Below are 19,710 nucleotides of genomic sequence, written 5' to 3' on the forward strand. Positions count from 1 at the left end.
AAGAACACCTACGGGAGACTGCAATTCGAAACTGGCCCCTGTAAATGTCCTAACCCAACCCCCTCAAATGTACAGTAAATGACCAAGTATGGTTTTGTCAATATTCCAATGTACAGTTTTGCTTGTACAGTTGTACAGTGTCCCCCACCCACCCACCTCCAATGTACAGTTTCTATGTCAAATGTATATACTCTCTTTTCTGGACTCTTTTTGTATCACAAACAGTAGTGTATTTGCAAATCTGGTATGTCATAAATGTGTAGATGTAGCAGTACTGTCTATCTGTATGTCGTGTATGTCATATATGTTATGATGAATTGAAAATGGGGGACCCTGATGTAAACAAGACGAAAGTCTTTCTCTGGTCTGCATCCCCTTAACAATTGTATGTATTGAGCTGTACTGTACCCATTCTGCAATCTGTTAATAAAGTTTTCAATCAATCAATCAATCAATCAGTTAATCACCTGTAGATTTGAATTAAATCACTATACTTTACTGTTACACTTGCACTCTGGTTGGATGCCAAACTTATTTTCCTTGTGCTGTACTTGTGCTGTATAATGAAAATAAACGTGAGTCTAATCTATTTGAACATTGACACATTATTTGATGTTTGGCTCCATGCTCCTATGGCTAGTGGTTCTCAGTGTGCATGGGGTTCGGGGACCCCCCAAGGGTATTTGAGGAGACTCCAGGTGGTCAACACAGTTTGATATCGATATTAATGTATCAAATGGGGTCAGTATAGACTGACTATTTCATTGTTTGGCATGGAAAGATGGAATCACTGTCACGTCACAAGAAAATAACACAAGTATAAAGACACTATGGTAGTAAGTCGTATACTGTGAAATGTTGCAATAGCAAGCATGATCAAATTGATACCCCAATTAAAAAAAAAAAAAAAAATTTATCTAACTCCTAAACGCAGGGGACGCGTGAGTCATTGAGGAAGCTTTCCGACTGTGTCTCCCTTTGATGCGCTACCGGTCAGTTAGTAGGTTCATTCATACCAAAGCGGATCAATGTTTTCTCAAGTGATGTGTATTGAGCGTGCAGCGGATTCCGTTAAACCCCCCTTTAAAGAGACCACCAGGTGTGACATATTGTCACTTTACGCGCGGCCTGGATGCAGACGCGTCTGAAGTCGCTGCTCGTCATGTGCCCAGTGCCAGCCGCCGCTAATGGCTCGACCCATTCACACGTTTTCTCGAGACACCACCACCTTTGATCACGATAGTACGAAGAGGAGAGAGGATATAAATGCCTGGAGGCTGGATCCTCCAAGTCATTCATTCACAAGCTGGACGCAAGAAGGAACACTACAAACTACTATCATGTCTGCGGTTCATGGAAATATGAGGGTCGGGGACCTGAGTCAATTTCAGATGTACCACGAAGGACACCTTGAGGCTAATAACAACAACGCCATGAGACATTCAGGTGGGTTGACAAACACTTTCAACACGACTACACACCATCTTTTATTTGTATCTATGTATTTACAAAACTATTCGCACGACATGCTTAACTTATCCGTGCATTTTAAAAAGCTGGCATTTTGTACTTTCACTGTGTACTTTAGTTTGTATATTTTGTATAGTGTTTGGCCTTTATTTAGTTTACTTTTTACTGTATGAAGCACATTCCCAGGCCAGGGGGCTCATACAGAACCAAGCATTTCACTGTAATGTACATGACACATGTGACAAATAAAGCAAAACTTGGCGACAGGGACGCGTAATTACGCACAGGGTCATTTCAGATGTACTTTTCGACAGTGATATCGGTGTCAAAAATGAAATGAAACTCATGTTTTCTTCTTGTTCTTGTTGTTGCTGCACAGATTACGGCGCCACCACGGACAGAATGAACTACTTCAGCTCCTCCACGGCGGCGAGCTGCTCCGCGGGGCCGCGGGCGGACAGCATGTCGCTGCTGACTCACCGGAGGAAGAGGACCAACTTCACGCAGCAGCAGATCGAGGTGCTGGAGAAGGTGTACTCCGACACCAAGTACCCGGACATCTACCTGCGGGAGAGACTGGAGGCGCTGACGGGTCTACCCGAGTCCAGAATCCAGGTGAGAGATTGACCTTTATTCACGCTGCAATGCATGCCGTTATAGAATTCCAATTATTTATGGACTATTATATTATAGACTGAAACTGGAGGGCTATGGTACATAATGTTGACATACGATTTAGTTAGTAGACACCCATCTACATTCATTGCACACATCCACATACACTCAGGTTAACATTCATTTTTAGACACTTTAAACACTACTCCATATTGTATCTATTTATTACTCAAATATTTGCACCACACACCTTTTTGCATTTTAAACTTTGTTTTTATAGTTGTAGCCTATTGTAATTTCCATTGTGGTTCTTTTAACTTTTTTTAGTCAATACTTTTTTTTAAGCACAATCTCAGGAGGCCCCTGCAGAACCAAGCATTTCACAATAATGTACAATCATGTACTTTATTATGTAACGAATGAAACAAAAAACGTGAGATCGAATTTGGTGTTAACCTCTCGCTTTGCTCGCTTTTCCTCCAGGTGTGGTTCCAGAACCGACGCGCAAAATCCCGCCGGCAAGTCGGGTCATCGGTGTCGGTGAAGGTCAGCGGTACCGTGAGCAGCTCTCCCGTGGACTTGGTCCCGTTCGCTCAGCGCCATCACGGCAGAATGGCTCCGGAGATGCAGAGGATGGTACATTACACGCTGGGCGACAGCGGCTTTGGACCACCACCACAGCGTGACGGGACAGACGAAATGCACAAGACCGGCCTACCCACGAAAGGGTGCGGGTTCGAGCGCCAGTCGGTCCCGTGCGTTTACGACCCCGCGTCCGCCGAGGCGCGCAGGGTGAAGCCCGAGCAGGGAGACGGACGGTACCTCAAGGTCCAACAACAACAACACCACCATAGGGGCAACTCTGCGCCGAAGCAAGTCATCATAGAATATGACAACTTCCCACCCAACAAAACGATCGGACCGGAGATGAAAGTCGTCATCCCTCCTATTCCGAACCAGAATCACAATACCTTCGGCAGGATCTCGCCGAAGAGCGTGGAGTGCCACCATGCCCAGCAGCAGCGTCCTCGGATGGCCGCGGCCAAGAGCAACCATGTAGGCCACCTCTCCCCGGTCCAGGCGTTTTCCGATTCCGATTCGGAGTGGGAAACCGGCTTTGGTGGCTTCATGTGACTCGTTTATGAATTGCATCATGTCATTATGAGTTGTCCGCACAGAGATGTACAGTAGTCTTGATTTTGCTTGAAAGAAGAAAAAAAAGTTATTTATTGTAAATTTTTTATAAACATTTTCATTGTCCTTCTGCAACATGCCAAATAAAATATGAAAACAATGTACCTCTGGTGTATATTTAATCTGAATACATTAAAAAAAAAAATCCAAAACTTTGCTTTGCTCTATGTTTAACATAAAAATGGGGCATCATTTATGTACAAGTGCTCAAGCACTCTCATATACAGCTTTACAAAAATGAAAATTAAATGGATTCTTGTGGAGCAAGTTTTTTTTTGTAATTTATATATATATATATTTTTTTTTACTTAAATTAAGCTACATCAGTGATGTAGGGCTCTTGTGAGGTTCCAGCAATAGCAACTAAAATTTTTTAAAAGGTAATCCATATTATGGAGTCAAAGGCATACAAAAAAAAGAAAACATCTGAATTCTCCTTTACAAAAATACCAAAATCTCTTTTCAGTGCAGACAAAATTACAAAAGCCATTTCTGAATATGTGACAGAAATGTTGATGATAAATCCTAATAAATCATAGAGGTATTGTACAAATATATCTACAATAAACAATTTTACAAAACATTCTTTAGCCTCCTCTGTGCTGGAGTCACTGGAGTAGAGGAACACAAACACTTACAAAGGGAAGCTTTATAGAAATGGTAAAATGTCGTTCCTTTTATAACCACCATTGTCCTCAAAAATAAATATGGATTATAGAAACCCGCAAGAAGTACTGTTTGGCACATGACACCAATGGATAACCAGCAGGAGTTTGGAGAAGTACAGTCACAGCTAGTGGCTCTTTTCACAAAGGTTCATATCAAAGTTTGTCGTCAGCCGATAAACGGTGTCACACACACACAAGAAAAAAAAAAACAGGGGCCGGTAAAACACAACAAACACGTCAGATCCTTCCGTTCCCAGCTTTTCACCACGACGCTTTAGGGATCTGGACACCTTTACGGGACATTTCCTCTGGATTTCCAAGTCCGGTTGTGTGGTAGCCAATCCACAAATGCCTCTTATTTTGATTGTTTTAACTCCAGTATTGGCGCCGGTGCGTGTGTGTTTGCATGTGGGGGCCGGGGGAGGCAGGGGACACCGACTCAGACCGTGTTGGTGTTGTTGGCAGCGAAGGCGTGCAGGTTCCCCAGCTGACTGAGGCCACTCTGGATGTGGGCCACGTGGATCTCCACGTTGTTCTGGAAGCAACTGGAAACACACAGGGAGACGAGCTTGAGCCGGCATGGAGGGAAACACGTGCACATAACATAATACAGGTGCAGCTCAATAAATTAGAATATCGTGGGAAAAGTCAATATATTTCACTGTATTGATGCAGTAATTTGTGGATTCACAGTGTTTAAGGAGATAAATAGTAGTGGATTCACAGTGTTTAAGGAGAGATAGTAGTGGATTCAGTGTTTAAGGAGAGATAGTAGTGGATTCACAGTTTAAAACTTTAAGGAGAGGATAGTAGTGGATTCACAGTGTTTAAACACTGAATCCACTGCTATCCTCTCCTTAAACATGGTGAATCCACTACCATCTGTCCTTAAACACTGAATCCACTACTATCTCTCCTTAAACACTGAATCCACTACTATCTCTCCTTAAACACTGTCAAATCCACTACTATCCTCTCCTTAAGGAGTAGATAGCAGTGGATTCAGTGTTTAAGGAGATAAATAGTAGTGGAGTCACAGTGTTTAAGGAAATAAATAGTAGTGGATTCACAGTGTTTAAGGAGAGGATAGCAGTGGATTCACAGTTAAGGAGAGATAGTAGTGGATTCAGTGTTTAAGGTGATATAGTAGTGGATTCATAGTGTTTAAGGAGAGATAGCAGTGGATTCAGTGTTTAAGGAGAGGAATCGGATAGTAGTGGATTCACAGTGTTTAAGGAGAGATAGTAGTGGATTCACAGTGTTTAAGGAGAGATAGTAGTGGATTCACAGTGTTTAAGGAGAGATAGTAGTGGATTCACAGTGTTTAAGGTGATATAGTAGTGGATTCACAGTGTTTAAGGTGATATAGTAGTGGATTCACAGTGTTTAAGGTGATATAGTAGTGGATTCACAGTGTTTAAGGTGATATAGTAGTGGATTTGACAGAATATCCACTCTATCACAAATTGGCTAGAATGGGTGGTGAAGATGTGGTGAATGTGACATGTGACTCACCTGATATTGGAGGGGTCTATTGAGCTCTTGATGTCGTTTAGGGAGTCCGTTAGAGATTTGAACTCAAATGAATTCAAGTCGCCACCCTCTGCTAGACACTACGACACAAGCAAAGAAAATGGTTAAGACGGTGAAAATTTGTTGCACAAACATCGTTGCAGGAAAGTGTTAGTCTACTATGTAAGCCTTTAAAAAGGGGCAGTTCACACATTTAGCACACAATGTTTGAACACATGTCCCAAAACTGTAAACAAATTGGAACAAAAATAAAAACTGATGTATTATACAGTACCTTTCATTGATTTAAAGCTGCACCGGGAGCATGACCTCTACTACAATAACTACTTACAAATGCTTGAATATGGTATATTATGTCGACTGTATCAAAGTCAAAATGTTGGTATCGTGACAACACTAAAACATACAAAATCAGCTGGACAACCTATATCCTTTGTCTAGTAGGCATGGATCAATGTGTGATTTTGGTAATGCTTATTGCACAGATGTTTGTCCCTTAGTATGCAGTTTATGCACACATACGCACAGTATAATATGCATGTAATAAATAGTTTGTTAATAAACTCTGGTACTTTTTTCACTGCGCTCCTGAATTTCTTTGTGTGCTCGTAAATTCTCTCATTTAGGAGAACATGTGCTCCTTGGGGAAACGGTTAGCGTAGAGCCCTGCTTTGGTGGGAAGAGGGTGGAAGGGAACCCCAACCCGAGAAAGACACGAGAGCAAAACAGCCACGGTGTGAATATAGTCAACGAGGCCGTGGTTTTTAACAGTGCGAGTGTCGTACACGTACCTTGATCTGCAGCAGCAACGCGGTGAGGCCTGAGATGAGGTGCGTGAGCTTGGGGTTGCTCACACACTGCTGCCCGTCGCTCAGGGAGTTGCTCTGCTGGACCAGGTCCTGGGCCTCCTCCTCACAGCGCCGCCGCAGCTCCGTGGGCTGGTCTGCAGGAGCCATGCCCTGGTCTGGAGCCAGCTGGAGAGAGGAGACACTGCTGGGTCACTTCAACCACAGGGCTTCAGGACGCAGTACGCTTCACTAATGAGTCACCATGCAAACAGAGTGTATTAGTGCGCTCGCGTGAGAAGGGAGGAAATGTCACTCGCAGTGTCACTTGAAAACTACAAGAGCTGTACCGAATCAGCCTTTGGAAATTGCCAAATGATGATCGATAGCCAAGCCTCATCTTTTAATTTAGCAAACAGCCAATGTAATAAGCAAAAAATAGCATAATTTTTACAAAGCATCCCAAATTGGCCCTCCATTTACTTCCACCAACATGCTTAGCGTGATGCTAACAAATGCTAATGTTTTCTGCTTCCAATGTCTGAAAAAACAAAAAACTGGTGTAATGTTTTCTTTTTTTGGGTGAACTCCCAGTTTGAGACAAAGCAGACAGGATTCTTAAAAAATATGGACTATCCCTTTAATGTGGCCGACAAAAGTTGTGAAACACATTCTGGAAAATTCCAACAAAGTGAGCCATTTATAAAACGCTGTGATGTTCCATGACTTTGCCTTAAGAAATGAATGGAATTCGCTGGGTTTCACCCGTCTGGTTCGCCCTCTTTTCTTAATCCTCCCATCACAACGGTTGCTTCTCAAAGTGATTGTGATTGGAGGATCAAGAAAAGAGGGCGAGATTTGAGATGGGTCAATTCCATGATATTCCAGTGGAACACCAAGACGGGAATGAAGAACTCCTGTGTGCGTGTGTGTGTGCGCTTGTGTTGCTGCTAACCTCACAGCAGAACTGCTGGACTTCGTGCAGAACCTTGTTGAGGTCTTTGTTTAGCTGATCCAGCTCCAACACTGTGGTGGCGTAGCGCTTCTGGAAGTCCAGGGTGATGGACATGGAGTACGACTTCTGAAAACACACACAAACAAACTACAGATTAAGACTACCTGGCATTGTGACACTTCATCCTATATATATATATATATATATATATATATATATAATAAAAAGGAACCAGACCAGTCTAATCATGACTTCTCTCCCATCATCAGAGAAGAGAATGTTGTGCTCATAGGTGTATAAAGTATATGTTCTGGTAGATCTCGGCCTACATTTCACTGAAAATATGCTCCATGCAACTTGAGGCATAGGTAATTTACTTATTTTATAATAATTATTTAATTATTTATTTCCACTAAATGTATTACTACTCTATTACAAGCTATTAAAAGTCAGTCTGGAAAAGGCTCTGGTAATGGCGAGAAGTCAAAATTAGACTGTTACGGCCCTTTAACTAGAATTGGGCATCGTTGTGAATCTTAACAGAATTCTCTGAACAGAATCAGACCACACGTGATGGATTTCATCAATAAAAATGTCCAAAAGACTTACATAGCTTTGATATTAGGGTTGGGCGATAATTCAATATCGTATTGAGATCATAATCGCGATTAATTTCTGATATCATTGCACACAATTCTGACATCTAAATTAATGGCAAACACCACACATTAACAAAAAATTCTGAGATGTGACACTTTACATGATCACACAGTTCAACGCAATGCAGCGGTTCATCCATCATGCGATTTCACACATGCAGACAAATACTGGGAGATATAATCCACATCTCTGGCATTAACAGATGATCATTTTTGGCATGAATTTCTTTCATATCGCCCAGCCCCATCGAATACCTATTGATGCTTTAAAACCAAGACTGATACATAAATAATTGGTATGACACCCATACGTATCATTTTTCGATACCCAACCGCACCCTCGACAGTCGATGCGTTTGTGAAGCAGAACAAGACGTTTCACGGTGTGATCTTACCATTTTCTCAGCCTCCGTGTTCATATCTTTCAAGTGCTTGATGTGGTCTTTCTTGATCATGAGGATCTTTGAAAGCCTCGTCTAGATGTGCCAAAAGATGGGAGAGAAAGATACAAGAGCAGACGTTAGTGGACTAAAGCACATAGGTGATAAAAGGTAGAGATGCACCGATACCCATATTCAGAGTTAATTATATTGTTTACACCTTTAATTTTTTTTCTCATATTTTTGTATATTCAGATCTGTATATCAAAAAGCAGGGTAGCCGGACCAGCACTCACAGGTTCAATGTTTTTTAATGGCAGCCTGAATAAATAGCAGACATGTTTCGGACAATGTCCTTCTTCAGTGATATGGCTAGCTAACATGTCTGCTATTTATTCAGGCTGCCATTAAAAAACATTGAACCTGTGAGTGCTGGTCCGGCTACCCTGCTTTTTGATATACTGAACTTTATGGGATTACAGCATCCAGTGTGAGAACTTGTGAGCGCGGTCTAACTTGACTGTATATTCAGATCTAAAATTGTATCGACTATATTTGTCTTTCTACCATTACCTGTACCTCCCCTCTTCCATGCTGCTATGACACCCAAATTTCCCCAAGGTGGTCAATAAAGGAATATACCACCATTTCACTCAGTTGTGAACTTTAAGTAAGCGTCGGTCGATACCGAGCACCGATCCAATCAGTTACTTTTACTGAAAAGCATCGCCAAAAACACATTAACCCTTTGGGTGCCGTTAACGTAGAACTACGTTTCTGTCGCCCGACGGTTGAGTGCCGGAAACGTAGATCTACGTTTTTCTCACGGTATTTCTTTTATTCGCTATTACCATTCATAATCCAGCGGGGCACCTTGTGCATACTTTTCCGAGTGTGTCTGAGGTGGCAGACGGTCTTATACCGCCCTCTAACGCCTTCGGCCGCTATTGCACTCCATTAGAAATTATGTAGTTTATTTTCTCTACCGAGCTGCGGCGTGGGGGCGGGTCCTAAACACTCAAAAAAAGCAAAATACGCGCTTGGAGAGATGGCTTGGACAACGGCCCCCGCCCGCCCGTTCATGTGCAATGCCCAATAACGTCGGAGACAGGATCGCTGTGGATAACTGGAATGGCGATCAGATAATTGGATTCTTTTTTTTGCATTACATCAGAGACCAGGTAAGGACTCTATATATCCAATATTGTGTTGATCTGATATTTCTTTCTCCCGCGATTGAAGCCATCTGTGTGTGCTGTTCACCGTTGGGTGGAGGAGGGGGGGGGGGGGGGGGGGGGGCGCCGCGCTCCAGGGCCCATTTCATGTATGCACGAGGAGACATAATGATAATCTAGCGTTGATTTCAGGAAGATTCTATAATCAGGCGAAAAATTACGTGATAAGTGGTTTCCACTAAAACGCTATTTTCGCGTCTTTTTCCTGGAATTACTCAGAAGCACCCAAACTATATTCATATTCAAAACGGTATAAGACGGAAATGTACGGATGAAAAAATAATCTGTTTTTTTGCACGTTGACTGGAAGCAACTCACTGACAATCGACGGTTTTATTAGACCCATAGCTACAATATAAAATATAGGTTTAGCTCTACAAACAAGGTGAGCGTTTACATGGGGTTAATGGGCGGCAAGGCCAGATGCACTTCCCGGAAGGGGCGTGGCACTCAATGTGTTAACGGACAAAAACAATACATTTCTCTCTTACAAAATGCTCTTGGTATTGAGGAAATTGTCTGGGACAATAATGCGCTACTGGCCTGATATCCAACACCAGTATCTGTAAAGGTGAATCCCTGATGAAAAGCCAGGTGTCTGGTAGCAATAGTTTGCTACTGGCCTGATATCCAACACCAGTTTAGCTAACGGTGAATCGCTGAAAGGTTTGCCAGGTTTGTGTATTATACAAGACAGGAAGTAGTCACCACTTGGAAAAGGAACTTGACGGGAAAGCCTCCGAGCGTGTCGCCCTCGGCACCCGGCAGCTTGCTCTTCCACGGAGACTGGCCACTGAGAGGGTCGATGTCCTGGAGGGGCGGAGGACAGGGGTTCATTGGGTAACAATAGAAGCTTCTCAGTTATTTACATTATTGATGCAGACAGACGCAGAGAAATAATGGAAGGAAATCAGAGAGTTCAACGAGTCATTAAAAGGGTATGTCCAGAAACAAGCCATGCTGTTCTCCTTAGTGGATATTATACCCCACAGCTTTGGAGAGTTGGCTACAAAACTAATTGGGGCCACTCCTCAGTCTGTGTATGGCCTAAAATAAGTACTAAAACCTAAACCACAGTGCAAGAGTATGCTAAAGTGCTTTTTACAGTAGCCCAATAAAGTTTTCATAATACCACAAAAATAAAAAAATATCCAAAATTACCCTTTATTCAGAAATTACTACATACATATGAGAACCTTCATTCCTTCCCAGTCTCTACAATGTACCATTCCATCGTGCATGTGTGTGTAGATTCTCATGCTGGGTGACAAGAGAAGTAATGACCAAATAATCCTACAGAATTTTTTTATCAACATGGATATGCATCACAATATATCTGCTAATGTATGCAAAGACGCGTGTTAATAAATAATAACACAGACAGCGCTGAGCTTCCTTGCAGTGTAAAATGTGACACAAGCAAGGAGATGTTTTTCAGAGCTGTCCTACCGTTGAGGACAGCAGTGGGCGGGGCCAGGAGGAGTCTGGGAGGAGTCATAAAGCTGTGGAGGTACCTACCGTGAGGACAGCAGAGGGCGAGTCTGGGAGGAGTCATAAAGCTGTGGAGGTACCTACCGTGAGGACACCAGTGGGCGGGGCCGGGAGGAGTCTGGGAGGAGTCATAAAGCTGTGGAGGTACCTACCATGAGGACACCAGTGGGCGGGGCCGGGAGGAGTCTGGGAGGAGTCATAAAGCTGTGGAGGTACCTACCGTGAGGACACCAGTGGGCGGGGCCGGGAGGAGTCTGGGAGGAGTCATAAAGCTGTGGAGGTACCTACCGTGAGGACACCAGTGGGCGGGGCCGGGAGGAGTCTGGGAGGAGTCATAAAGCTGTGGAGGTACCTACCGTGAGGCCACCAGTGGGCGGGGCCGGGAGGAGTCTGGGAGGAGTCATAAAGCTGTGGAGGTACCTACCGTGAGGCCACCAGTGGGCGGGCCGGGAGGAGTCTGGGAGGAGTCATAAAGCTGTGGAGGTACCTACCGTGAGGCCACCAGTGGGCGAGTCTGGGAGGAGTCATAAAGCTGTGGAGGTACCTACCGTGAGGCCACCAGTGGGCGGGGCCGGGAGGAGTCTGGGAGGAGTCATAAAGCTGTGGAGGTAGCGGTGGGGCCGGTGTTTCTGTGCGAAGGCAGAGATGGGCATGGTCTCGTTGGGCTCGTTGCTCTGCAGAGAGAAACACAGATTCATTACACTCCTGCATACATACATATACACACACTAGGGCTGAGCCCAAACGTTCGGACCTTCGTTGGTTACGTTGGATTTGAATTCTAAATCAACATTCGAATTTTTTATTATATATATTTTTTTTTGTGTGCGTCTATTCATTCCGTTTAAACCAATGGGGGTTTTCTTCACAGTTGCAGATAAAGATTAGGCTACACTAATATTATAGTATTAAAACTGATGAGTGCATATTCATTAAAGAATGTTGATTTAATAAAAAGAAAAGACTCATTTAATCAGATTAATCACTTTATTCAAATTGAGGATTTAGTCTGAGGATCGTGGATCATGGCAAGGCTTTTGGCAGCGACGCAGGAGCACAATAAGCAGAGTCACTCTCACCAGCACTTCGTAGTCGGGCACGGTGTGCGTGCCCAGGCCGTTGCGGTCGAACGTGACGCGGTATGTGGCGGCGCTGGTGTCCACGGCGTCGATCTGCCCGGTGAACAGGCCGTCGTGGTCGCCTCGGAGCCGCGCTGGAAGAGAAGAGGCACGTGATACAACCATGAACCAACAACATCAACCGTAGCCTATAGGCTTTTCATTAACACGGGGCTTCTCGTTCAGAAGTTGGCTACAAAGTTGACGGTCAAATTGTACTCATTGTGGGGAGTGGGTTAGTGATCATTGTGAGGAGTGGGTTAGTGATCATTGTGAGGAGTGGGTTAGTGATCATTGTGAGGAGTGGGTTAGTGATCATTGTGAGGAGTGGGTTAGTGATCATTGTGAGGAGTGGGTTAGTGATCATTGTGAGGAGTGGGTTAGTGATCATTGTGGGGAGTGGGTTAGTGATCATTGTGAGGAGTGGGTTAGTGATCATTGTGGGGAGTGGGTTAGTGATCATTGTGGGGAGTGGGTTAGTGATCATTGTGAGGAGTGGGTTAGTGATCATTGTGAGGAGTGGGTTAGTGATCATTGTGAGGAGTGGGTTAGTGATCATTGTGAGGAGTGGGTTAGTGATCATTGTGAGGAGTGGGTTAGTGATCATTGTGAGGAGTGGGTTAGTGATCATTGTGAGGAGTGGGTTAGTGATCATTGTGAGGAGTGGGTTAGTGATCATTGTGGGGAGTGGGTTAGTGATCATTGTGAGGAGTGGGTTAGTGATCATTGTGAGGAGTGGGTTAGTGATCATTGTGGGGAGTGGGTTAGTGATCATTGTGAGGAGTGGGTTAGTGATCATTGTGAGGAGTGGGTTAGTGATCATTGTGGGGAGTGGGTTAGTGATCATTGTGAGGAGTGGGTTAGTGATCATTGTGAGGAGTGGGTTAAAAAATTTTTTTTGAATATTTTTCTCTTTTTACATATCTTTTCACATGTATGTGTAAGATTATAACCGTTTGTTGGTTTCCTTAAACATATATACATGAATGAACAAATAAGTAATAATAAAAAAACAAAAAAATTCTAATATATATTTTTTTAATTTTTTCCCCCTTTTCGAGTAATACAATACAATCGATCTGGATTTTTTTTCTTTCAAATGCCCATCCCTAGTGCGTGTGAAGTAGTGTAATGTTACCGGTGACTTTGGTTCCTATGATGAGCGGCAGGGGGATCTCGTCGGGCAGGTCTTTGCAGGTGGACACGTCCGACAGCTTCCTCTGCTGCAGCAGTCGCATCTTCTGCCTCTTCTGCCGCAAAGCCGTCCGCTCCTCCGCGAAGAACGCAGACGAACACCTGCCACGGGGCAACAAGACCGCGTTAAGTATTGATTGAATCGTTTATTGATGAATATGATGAAATCAATAACACATATACAATTTAACATGGTATACATAACCATTTACCAATAGCATAAAAAAACTAAAACACAATAAAGCCATAGGCTTGTTTCCATTGCGGTCCTTCATCATTGGTGTCCGTGGAGTTATGTACTGGTGTGTGGACGTGGGTGTTTGTATTGTATGTGTGTAAGGATGTGTGGTATATTTTCCTTGTAGTTTGCTTTAAAAAAAATTACCCCATGCCCCTATATATCCATCAAGAGGTCATCTGTCTGTTATTGTAAATAAGAACGCCGTCATTGTAAATAAGAACGTTTAAAATTCTAAACTGCACTAGGTAATTTTACTTTCAATCGACCCATCTCAAACCCCACTGACTTTTCTTGATCCACCAATCACAACTGTTGTGATCGGAAGATCATGAAAAGAGGGCGGGGTTTGAGATAGGTCAAACTATGAATAGATCCACCAATCACAACTGTTGTGATCGGAAGATCATGAAAAGAGGGCGGGGTTTGAGATAGGTCAAACTATGAATAGACTGTTAAAAAGAAAATTAAGTTGAATAAATTCATGATGTTTCCAAATTTAATGAGTAAACTCATTGTAAAAAAAGATTTGCCATAATGGAGCAGCCCTAGTGGAAGGACACAGCAGAGGGGGAAAGTCTAAAGTGGCGTAACCGCGGTTACCGTCGTGGTTTGCCCATGAGCCTCCTGATGGTGCCCCACTCCACCCGGGTCAGCTTCCTGGTCTTCAGGTTGGGGAAGGACTCCTTCAGACACAGGCAGAAGTCATTGTCGCCCTCAAAGAGAGGCCTGGGGGGGGGGGCAGAGGAATGGAAACAAAGACACTATTGAGAATCTATCTTCTAAAAAATTAACCATCACAATGGAAGATTGGCACCTTGTGGCCGTTAGAGGTAACTGCATCTGGTTAAAACATGGGAGGCAACAAACATTTAAAAAGTGAAAATGGAAAAAATTAATAGTCTCTTCTCCATTTTATAAAATGTGTTGTCCCCTTTTCCGGTAACCCTTCGAGGGGCCCTTTTGTCCTCTTGCGAGGTCATTGTAAATAAGGATTTGTTCTTAACATTTTGAGTGCCAATGAGGCTATGTCGTTAGTTCATGCCGAATGCCAGCTACGACATATAGCGGTTTTTTGTCGTTTTTTTTAAATTTATTAGCGATTTGAATTCATATTTCATCAATCTAGTCTCACGTTAGTGCTGCAAACTCTCTGAGCTCCATTGGGAAAATAGCGCCCTCTATCGTCTCTCCCTGTTGTACTGCATCCCATTGGATTTGACTGAATGAAGACATGGGGGGGGGGGGGGGGGGGGGAATCCAGTTTCCTCATTTTACTTCTCCGGCAAGCCATCCGAAGAGATCCAAGTCATTGCCGAGCCGCAAAACAGCGTGGAATACATATTTCCAGTACCCAGCGCTGAATCAATAAACGTGATCGATATTTGGAATGGCGATCAGGAATTGGAATAATCTTTTTGGAGAACATCTGATTTGAGGTAAGGAATATATTTTTACCAGTCTTAGGATAATCAGAGCTGTTTTCACAGAGATATCAGCGTGTGCCATACGTGTGTGTGTGCGCTGATCAGGAAATGAGAATAGATTTTTCAGCTTAATTCTCTAGCGTGCATAAGTACACATACTATCAATAATCTAGCGTTTATTTGAAAACGATCATAAATAGGCCGAAAAATGACTCAGAATATTCCAGTAAAGGCCGTTTATCACAGAATCTTTATATTTTCCTGAAACTTTCAAGAAAACTAGGGTTTTTCAAAATGGTATAAAACGGAAATGAACCGATTAAAAAACAATCCGTTTCGACAATGTTGACTGCAAACAAGTCATTGATAAGCGACAGCCAGATTAGACACATAGCCATAATTTAAGACATAGTTTATGCGTTCACAACGCCATCATTGAAGTGGGTGCTGGCATTCAACCATGTTTTGAGACGGGGAGGCGTGGCATCCAAAGTGTTAATTGACCTGCCTGGTTAAATAAAAATAAAATAAACACTTGTCACTCTAGAAATAAGCATGTACCTTTTATGTGACAAATAAAACAACTTGAATCTAACCGATTGAATCGCCTACATAAACGTGAAATTTGAGTAGATTTTAAATTGAAAAAAAAAACGTCATGAGAATCCCACCCCTATTAAAATGATAGATAACGGAATTTAAATGGTTCATATAGGCTTTGTGTGTATGCTTGTGTAAAATAGTTAATTTGCGTGTACGTTTTGTAGGTAGGAATTTGTGTTTAGTTTACCTGTCAATATTGGAGTAGAACCACTCATAGATACACCATTTGTGAGCTTTGGGTAGTTTGAGGAGGTTTCTCAATCTCAGACCGATTTTCTGGGACGCCTTCTTATCTGGGGTCGTCATGTTAGCAAACTTCTGTAAGATAAAAACCAACGACAACAACGTCAACTCGGTCAGCGAAGATTGAGACTTGAGTCTCCAACGGCCATTCAAAAAATACAAATAAAATGTTAATGAATGAATGCAATCAAAGTGTAGACCTGGGGTTGGGGTTGGGGTTACCTGGGGTGTGGTCGTGACCCTCTGGCTCCTCCTGGGGGACCTGGAGGGGAGGCGTGGCTGTGGCTCCTCCTCCCGGAACAGACGACTCCTCTTGGAGCTCCGTGTGGGCTAGACACACGTAGACATTTATTTATTAAAAAACCCAACCCTCAACAGACCAATCTTGCAATGACCTTATACCAACTATCGCCTAACAGATTACAGAAATCCAAGAAGCCTATATTGGAACGTGAGGTTCTGATATGATTTTGATTAATATATCTGCATTATTTTATCCCACTTTATGCTTTGCATAAAGTGCTCTTGTTTTACACTGATTTTATGTCTTATTTCTTACTGATGTAAAGCACTTTGAACTGCAATCCCGTGTATGAAAGGTGCTATACAAACAAAGTTATTATTATTATTATAGGATCATGAATACCTCAGACGATATCATCTATACAATTCAGTCAGTGGAGAACATTTATTTTAAGAGCGGTATAAACTACTTCCTCTCACCGTGTCCATTGTTATGGAGTTGTGTCGACCTCTCGTGTTGTGAGCCCTTGGGAAGCTGTTCTTCTCATTCAAAGAGTTGGACAAGCTGCCCTCTGGAGGAAAAACCCAAGTATCCCCAAGTCAACATTGCTACTGAGACAGACGCAAAACACAAGCATGAAAACAAGCCCAGCACGACTGTTACGCAGTTTCCCTGCCTGATGTGACAAGAGCTCCATGAATGAATGTTCCCTCTGCCTTGGCCAAAATGTCTACAACTGTATGTCCATATCATTCACACCAAAATGGAGAAGTAAATAACAGCTGTTCAAAGTTTCCCAGTGGTATAAAACTTCTATTTGACAAGACTACAGTAAGAAGCTTCCACGAGTCCACTACAAGCATACAATCTGAGCCTCTCACACCACCCATCAGAATACAATCACACCACATCAGTCACGTTGCTCGCTGTATCTTTGCCCAGTAACACCAGCCAAAATCTGACATGTTTGGCTGTGACTGGTACGTTTATCCGCTCGCCTATCAGCCATGTTGGCAGGTAAAAAACATCATTCAGAAGTTCAATTATAAAATATCTAGTCGGCTGGGGAAATTGCGACACTGGCTGGTGAATTTGGAGATTTTGTTGTAGACTCAACCCCTTTATACTGTATCCCAGAATCAATACGGTTTATGTTTTTTTCTTTTTCCACTTTCTCCCATTTTCTATATTTTCTCCCATCCCAATTTCGTATCATCCAATTCAACCCTCCCCTGTCACGAACGCTGTTTCTTGCCTCCCACAAGCCGGCTGCAATGTGGACTAAGTCATACATAGCACAAGTCCCCTCCGGTACTTGAGGTAACAGCAGTCGCATCTTTTCACCTGCGCAGCTCGATTTCTCAGTGGCGAGGAGTAACGCGTGGGAGGCTCACGCTGCCCCCGACACTTCCTGATTCTACTGCGCAGGCGCACCAACTGACCTGTAGGAGTCGCTGTCCACAACGCCCGATCCCCACCCATCAGTTTCCCACCCCCTAATAAGGCCAATGTGTATTAGTACGGACGACCAGCTAAACTGAAAGCAAATGTGGAGCGCTGGGCTCGAACAGGCAAGCCCAGCGTCTCCAGATGTTGTGGCGAGCGCCTTGCCCACTACGCCACGTAGCCGCCGGTTTATGTTTGTTTTAACACCATTACACAGGATATGATCTATGCATGTTGACATAAAACATTGAGTAAACACACATGTACCTGTGTAAAAGGACTTGGGACATTTCCATTTAGTCATTCAGCTCACTTTTATCCAAAGCGACTTACAAGTTCTCTACAACAAGTCAGCAGGAAGGGTACAACTCGGCAGCCAAGGGTAAGTAAGACTGTTCGTTGAATTTGAGTGCTACGTACAGACTTGAGTGCATAGTAGTATAGGCATATTAGAATAGTAGCCTAGTAGTATAAGTATTGGGAGGTGGAGGCAATGCAGAGAGTGGGCATGTCATTGGCATTATCACATGGGCACCTCCCATCACAGATGTTTGGGTCAGTTGAACTTGCACCCCCCAGAAGGCTCGAAAGAGAATGACGGCATCCTGGACCCATACCATCCCCTCTGCACACACAGCAAGCCCAGAACAGCACCATGTGCTACCAATGACCTCAACCAACAACTCCTCGACATCTACATGTTGTTATACAGAGTCGATGCCTACTATACATGTTGTACGACAGAGGGCACCAGTATTTCTTTACCTATATTATATATTGTACCCAAGTACGACATGGCCATCTAGTGTGGGGTTGTCAGAGCACGCCTGTCATTCGAGTTAATACTACAGACCCCTAATCCAATAAAGGATTTAGAAGTGGAAAACACAAAATGGCTGAGAGTCAAAAGCACAACACACACAAAGCTGTGTACAATACCTTTCAGGCTGACAAGTGCCTCAGCCGAAGAGCCTGAAACCAGAGGAGAGCAGAAGAAGAACCTTTACGTTAAGTGATTATAGCACACAGTGATCTTAATTATGCTACCTCGCACGAATGGTTAGGAATCATGCTCATCTAAAAAAGGCTGGGGGAAAGAAGAAGACATGTCTGAAGCCTGTCACCTGTGTGACAGACAGCGTTGAGCTTAGCTGTCTTCTTGACCTAAACAAACAACTTATTACGTCCCTAAAAAAGGTGTACATTGTGCATAATAATAATGACGAGTGGGGTTGATTGACTTAACAGTTGATCGCCACCACCTTATGATAATAATAACACCACACCAGATACCTACTCTGTCATCACCATAATAAGGTAAATAACGTTACCTTTAAATAATAATAAGCAGGGTACGCTGACGGTATCATTCAAGGCACAAATAAAATGACAACCTAAAAGCCAGCTAACGTTGGCTTTAACTAACGTCAGCTCCCCGTGTTTTGGCCAGTAGTAGTATTTTATTGTTTATATAGAAAAGGGGCAACAACGTTAGCTTATGGCTAAGAAGCTATGTGTTTACCCAGCTAGGCTAAACTCTGCGGCTAACGTTAGCTCGTCCGGCTAACAAGCGTTAGCTCACTTGGCTGGGGGATAAGAACGGGAATCTCTCTTAGCTCACTTACACCCCGAAAAAATGAGTTTTTAAATTATTGAAGAAATGCGTGAAGAGCGCGCATTCGACCACTAATGTGTATAAAGAACGACTATCTATTTAAAACAACATTACCGACGAGGATAGTCTGTGTAAAACTCTTTTTAAAATTCGTTGTTGTGTTACTCACTCTCGTCCAACAGCGAGTCCATCTCCGCCATCTTGAATGAGCCGCGCCGCTTTTTCAAAGACCTTGTGAAGAGATGCATTCTGGGACGGGACACATTATCTGGAGGGCAATTTGAGAAATACAATTTTGCCACTTCAAACAAAAAAATGCAAAAAATTTACTTTGTGTTAAATTATAGCCTGTATAGGTTTCAACGTTACACGAAACAGGTTCAGTAATGATGTAGCATTTGCAGAGGAAAATCTTAAGACTGAGGGGACCCTGATGTAAACAAGACGAGTCTTTCTCTGGTCTGCATCCCCTTCTGCAATCTGTTAATAAAGTTTTCAATCAATCAATTCTTTCATAGCAGTTAAAACACGTCACCAGCAGGCCAGAGCATCATCCATTATTGCTCCATACAGTGCTTGTGTGCTGGATATAGCTTC

The 19,710-nt window shown here is 43.2% G+C and overlaps 2 protein-coding genes across 2 annotated transcripts; one reads left to right on the top strand and one right to left on the bottom strand.

The window, feature by feature from the left end:
- The first annotated feature begins 1,282 nt into the window (after positions 1–1,282).
- mixl1 (Mix paired-like homeobox) lies at positions 1,283–3,765 on the top strand. Its single transcript, XM_084313744.1, has 3 exons — positions 1,283–1,446; positions 1,850–2,085; positions 2,569–3,765. Exons 1-3 carry the CDS (start codon positions 1,341–1,343, stop codon positions 3,217–3,219), a joined length of 993 nt encoding a protein of 330 aa, XP_084169870.1. The 5' UTR covers positions 1,283–1,340; the 3' UTR covers positions 3,220–3,765.
- lin9 (lin-9 DREAM MuvB core complex component) lies at positions 3,349–19,324 on the bottom strand. The gene is made up of 15 exons (XM_084313743.1): positions 19,283–19,324; positions 18,438–18,470; positions 16,532–16,623; positions 16,031–16,138; positions 15,753–15,883; positions 14,139–14,264; positions 13,242–13,399; positions 12,065–12,198; positions 11,534–11,659; positions 10,203–10,304; positions 8,275–8,355; positions 7,221–7,346; positions 6,272–6,454; positions 5,463–5,560; positions 3,349–4,492 (listed from the first exon to the last, which is right to left on the bottom strand). The coding sequence occupies exons 1-15, from the start codon at positions 19,311–19,313 to the stop codon at positions 4,387–4,389; spliced, it is 1,635 nt and encodes a 544-aa protein (XP_084169869.1). The 5' UTR covers positions 19,314–19,324; the 3' UTR covers positions 3,349–4,386.
- Positions 19,325–19,710: the final 386 nt, after the last annotated feature.

Source organism: Notolepis coatsorum, assembly GCF_963971535.1.
Source record: "Notolepis coatsorum genome assembly, chromosome: 5".
NCBI lineage: Eukaryota > Metazoa > Chordata > Actinopteri > Aulopiformes > Paralepididae > Notolepis > Notolepis coatsorum.

Excerpts from the sequence above, each read along its gene's own strand:
- lin9 (XM_084313743.1), bottom strand. The coding sequence starts at position 19,313 with ATGGCGGAGATGGACTCGCTGTTGGACGAGA. Across the intron at positions 15,884-16,030 it reads GGGTCACGACCACACCCCAG|AAGTTTGCTAACATGACGAC; the intron begins GTAACCCCAACC and ends TTTATCTTACAG. Across the intron at positions 14,265-15,752 it reads TTCTACTCCAATATTGACAG|GCCTCTCTTTGAGGGCGACA; the intron begins GTAAACTAAACA and ends CCCCCCCCCCAG.
- mixl1 (XM_084313744.1), top strand. The coding sequence starts at position 1,341 with ATGTCTGCGGTTCATGGAAATATGAGGGTCGGGGACCTGAGTCAATTT. Across the intron at positions 1,447-1,849 it reads CAACGCCATGAGACATTCAG|ATTACGGCGCCACCACGGAC; the intron begins GTGGGTTGACAA and ends GTTGCTGCACAG. Across the intron at positions 2,086-2,568 it reads TACCCGAGTCCAGAATCCAG|GTGTGGTTCCAGAACCGACG; the intron begins GTGAGAGATTGA and ends CTTTTCCTCCAG.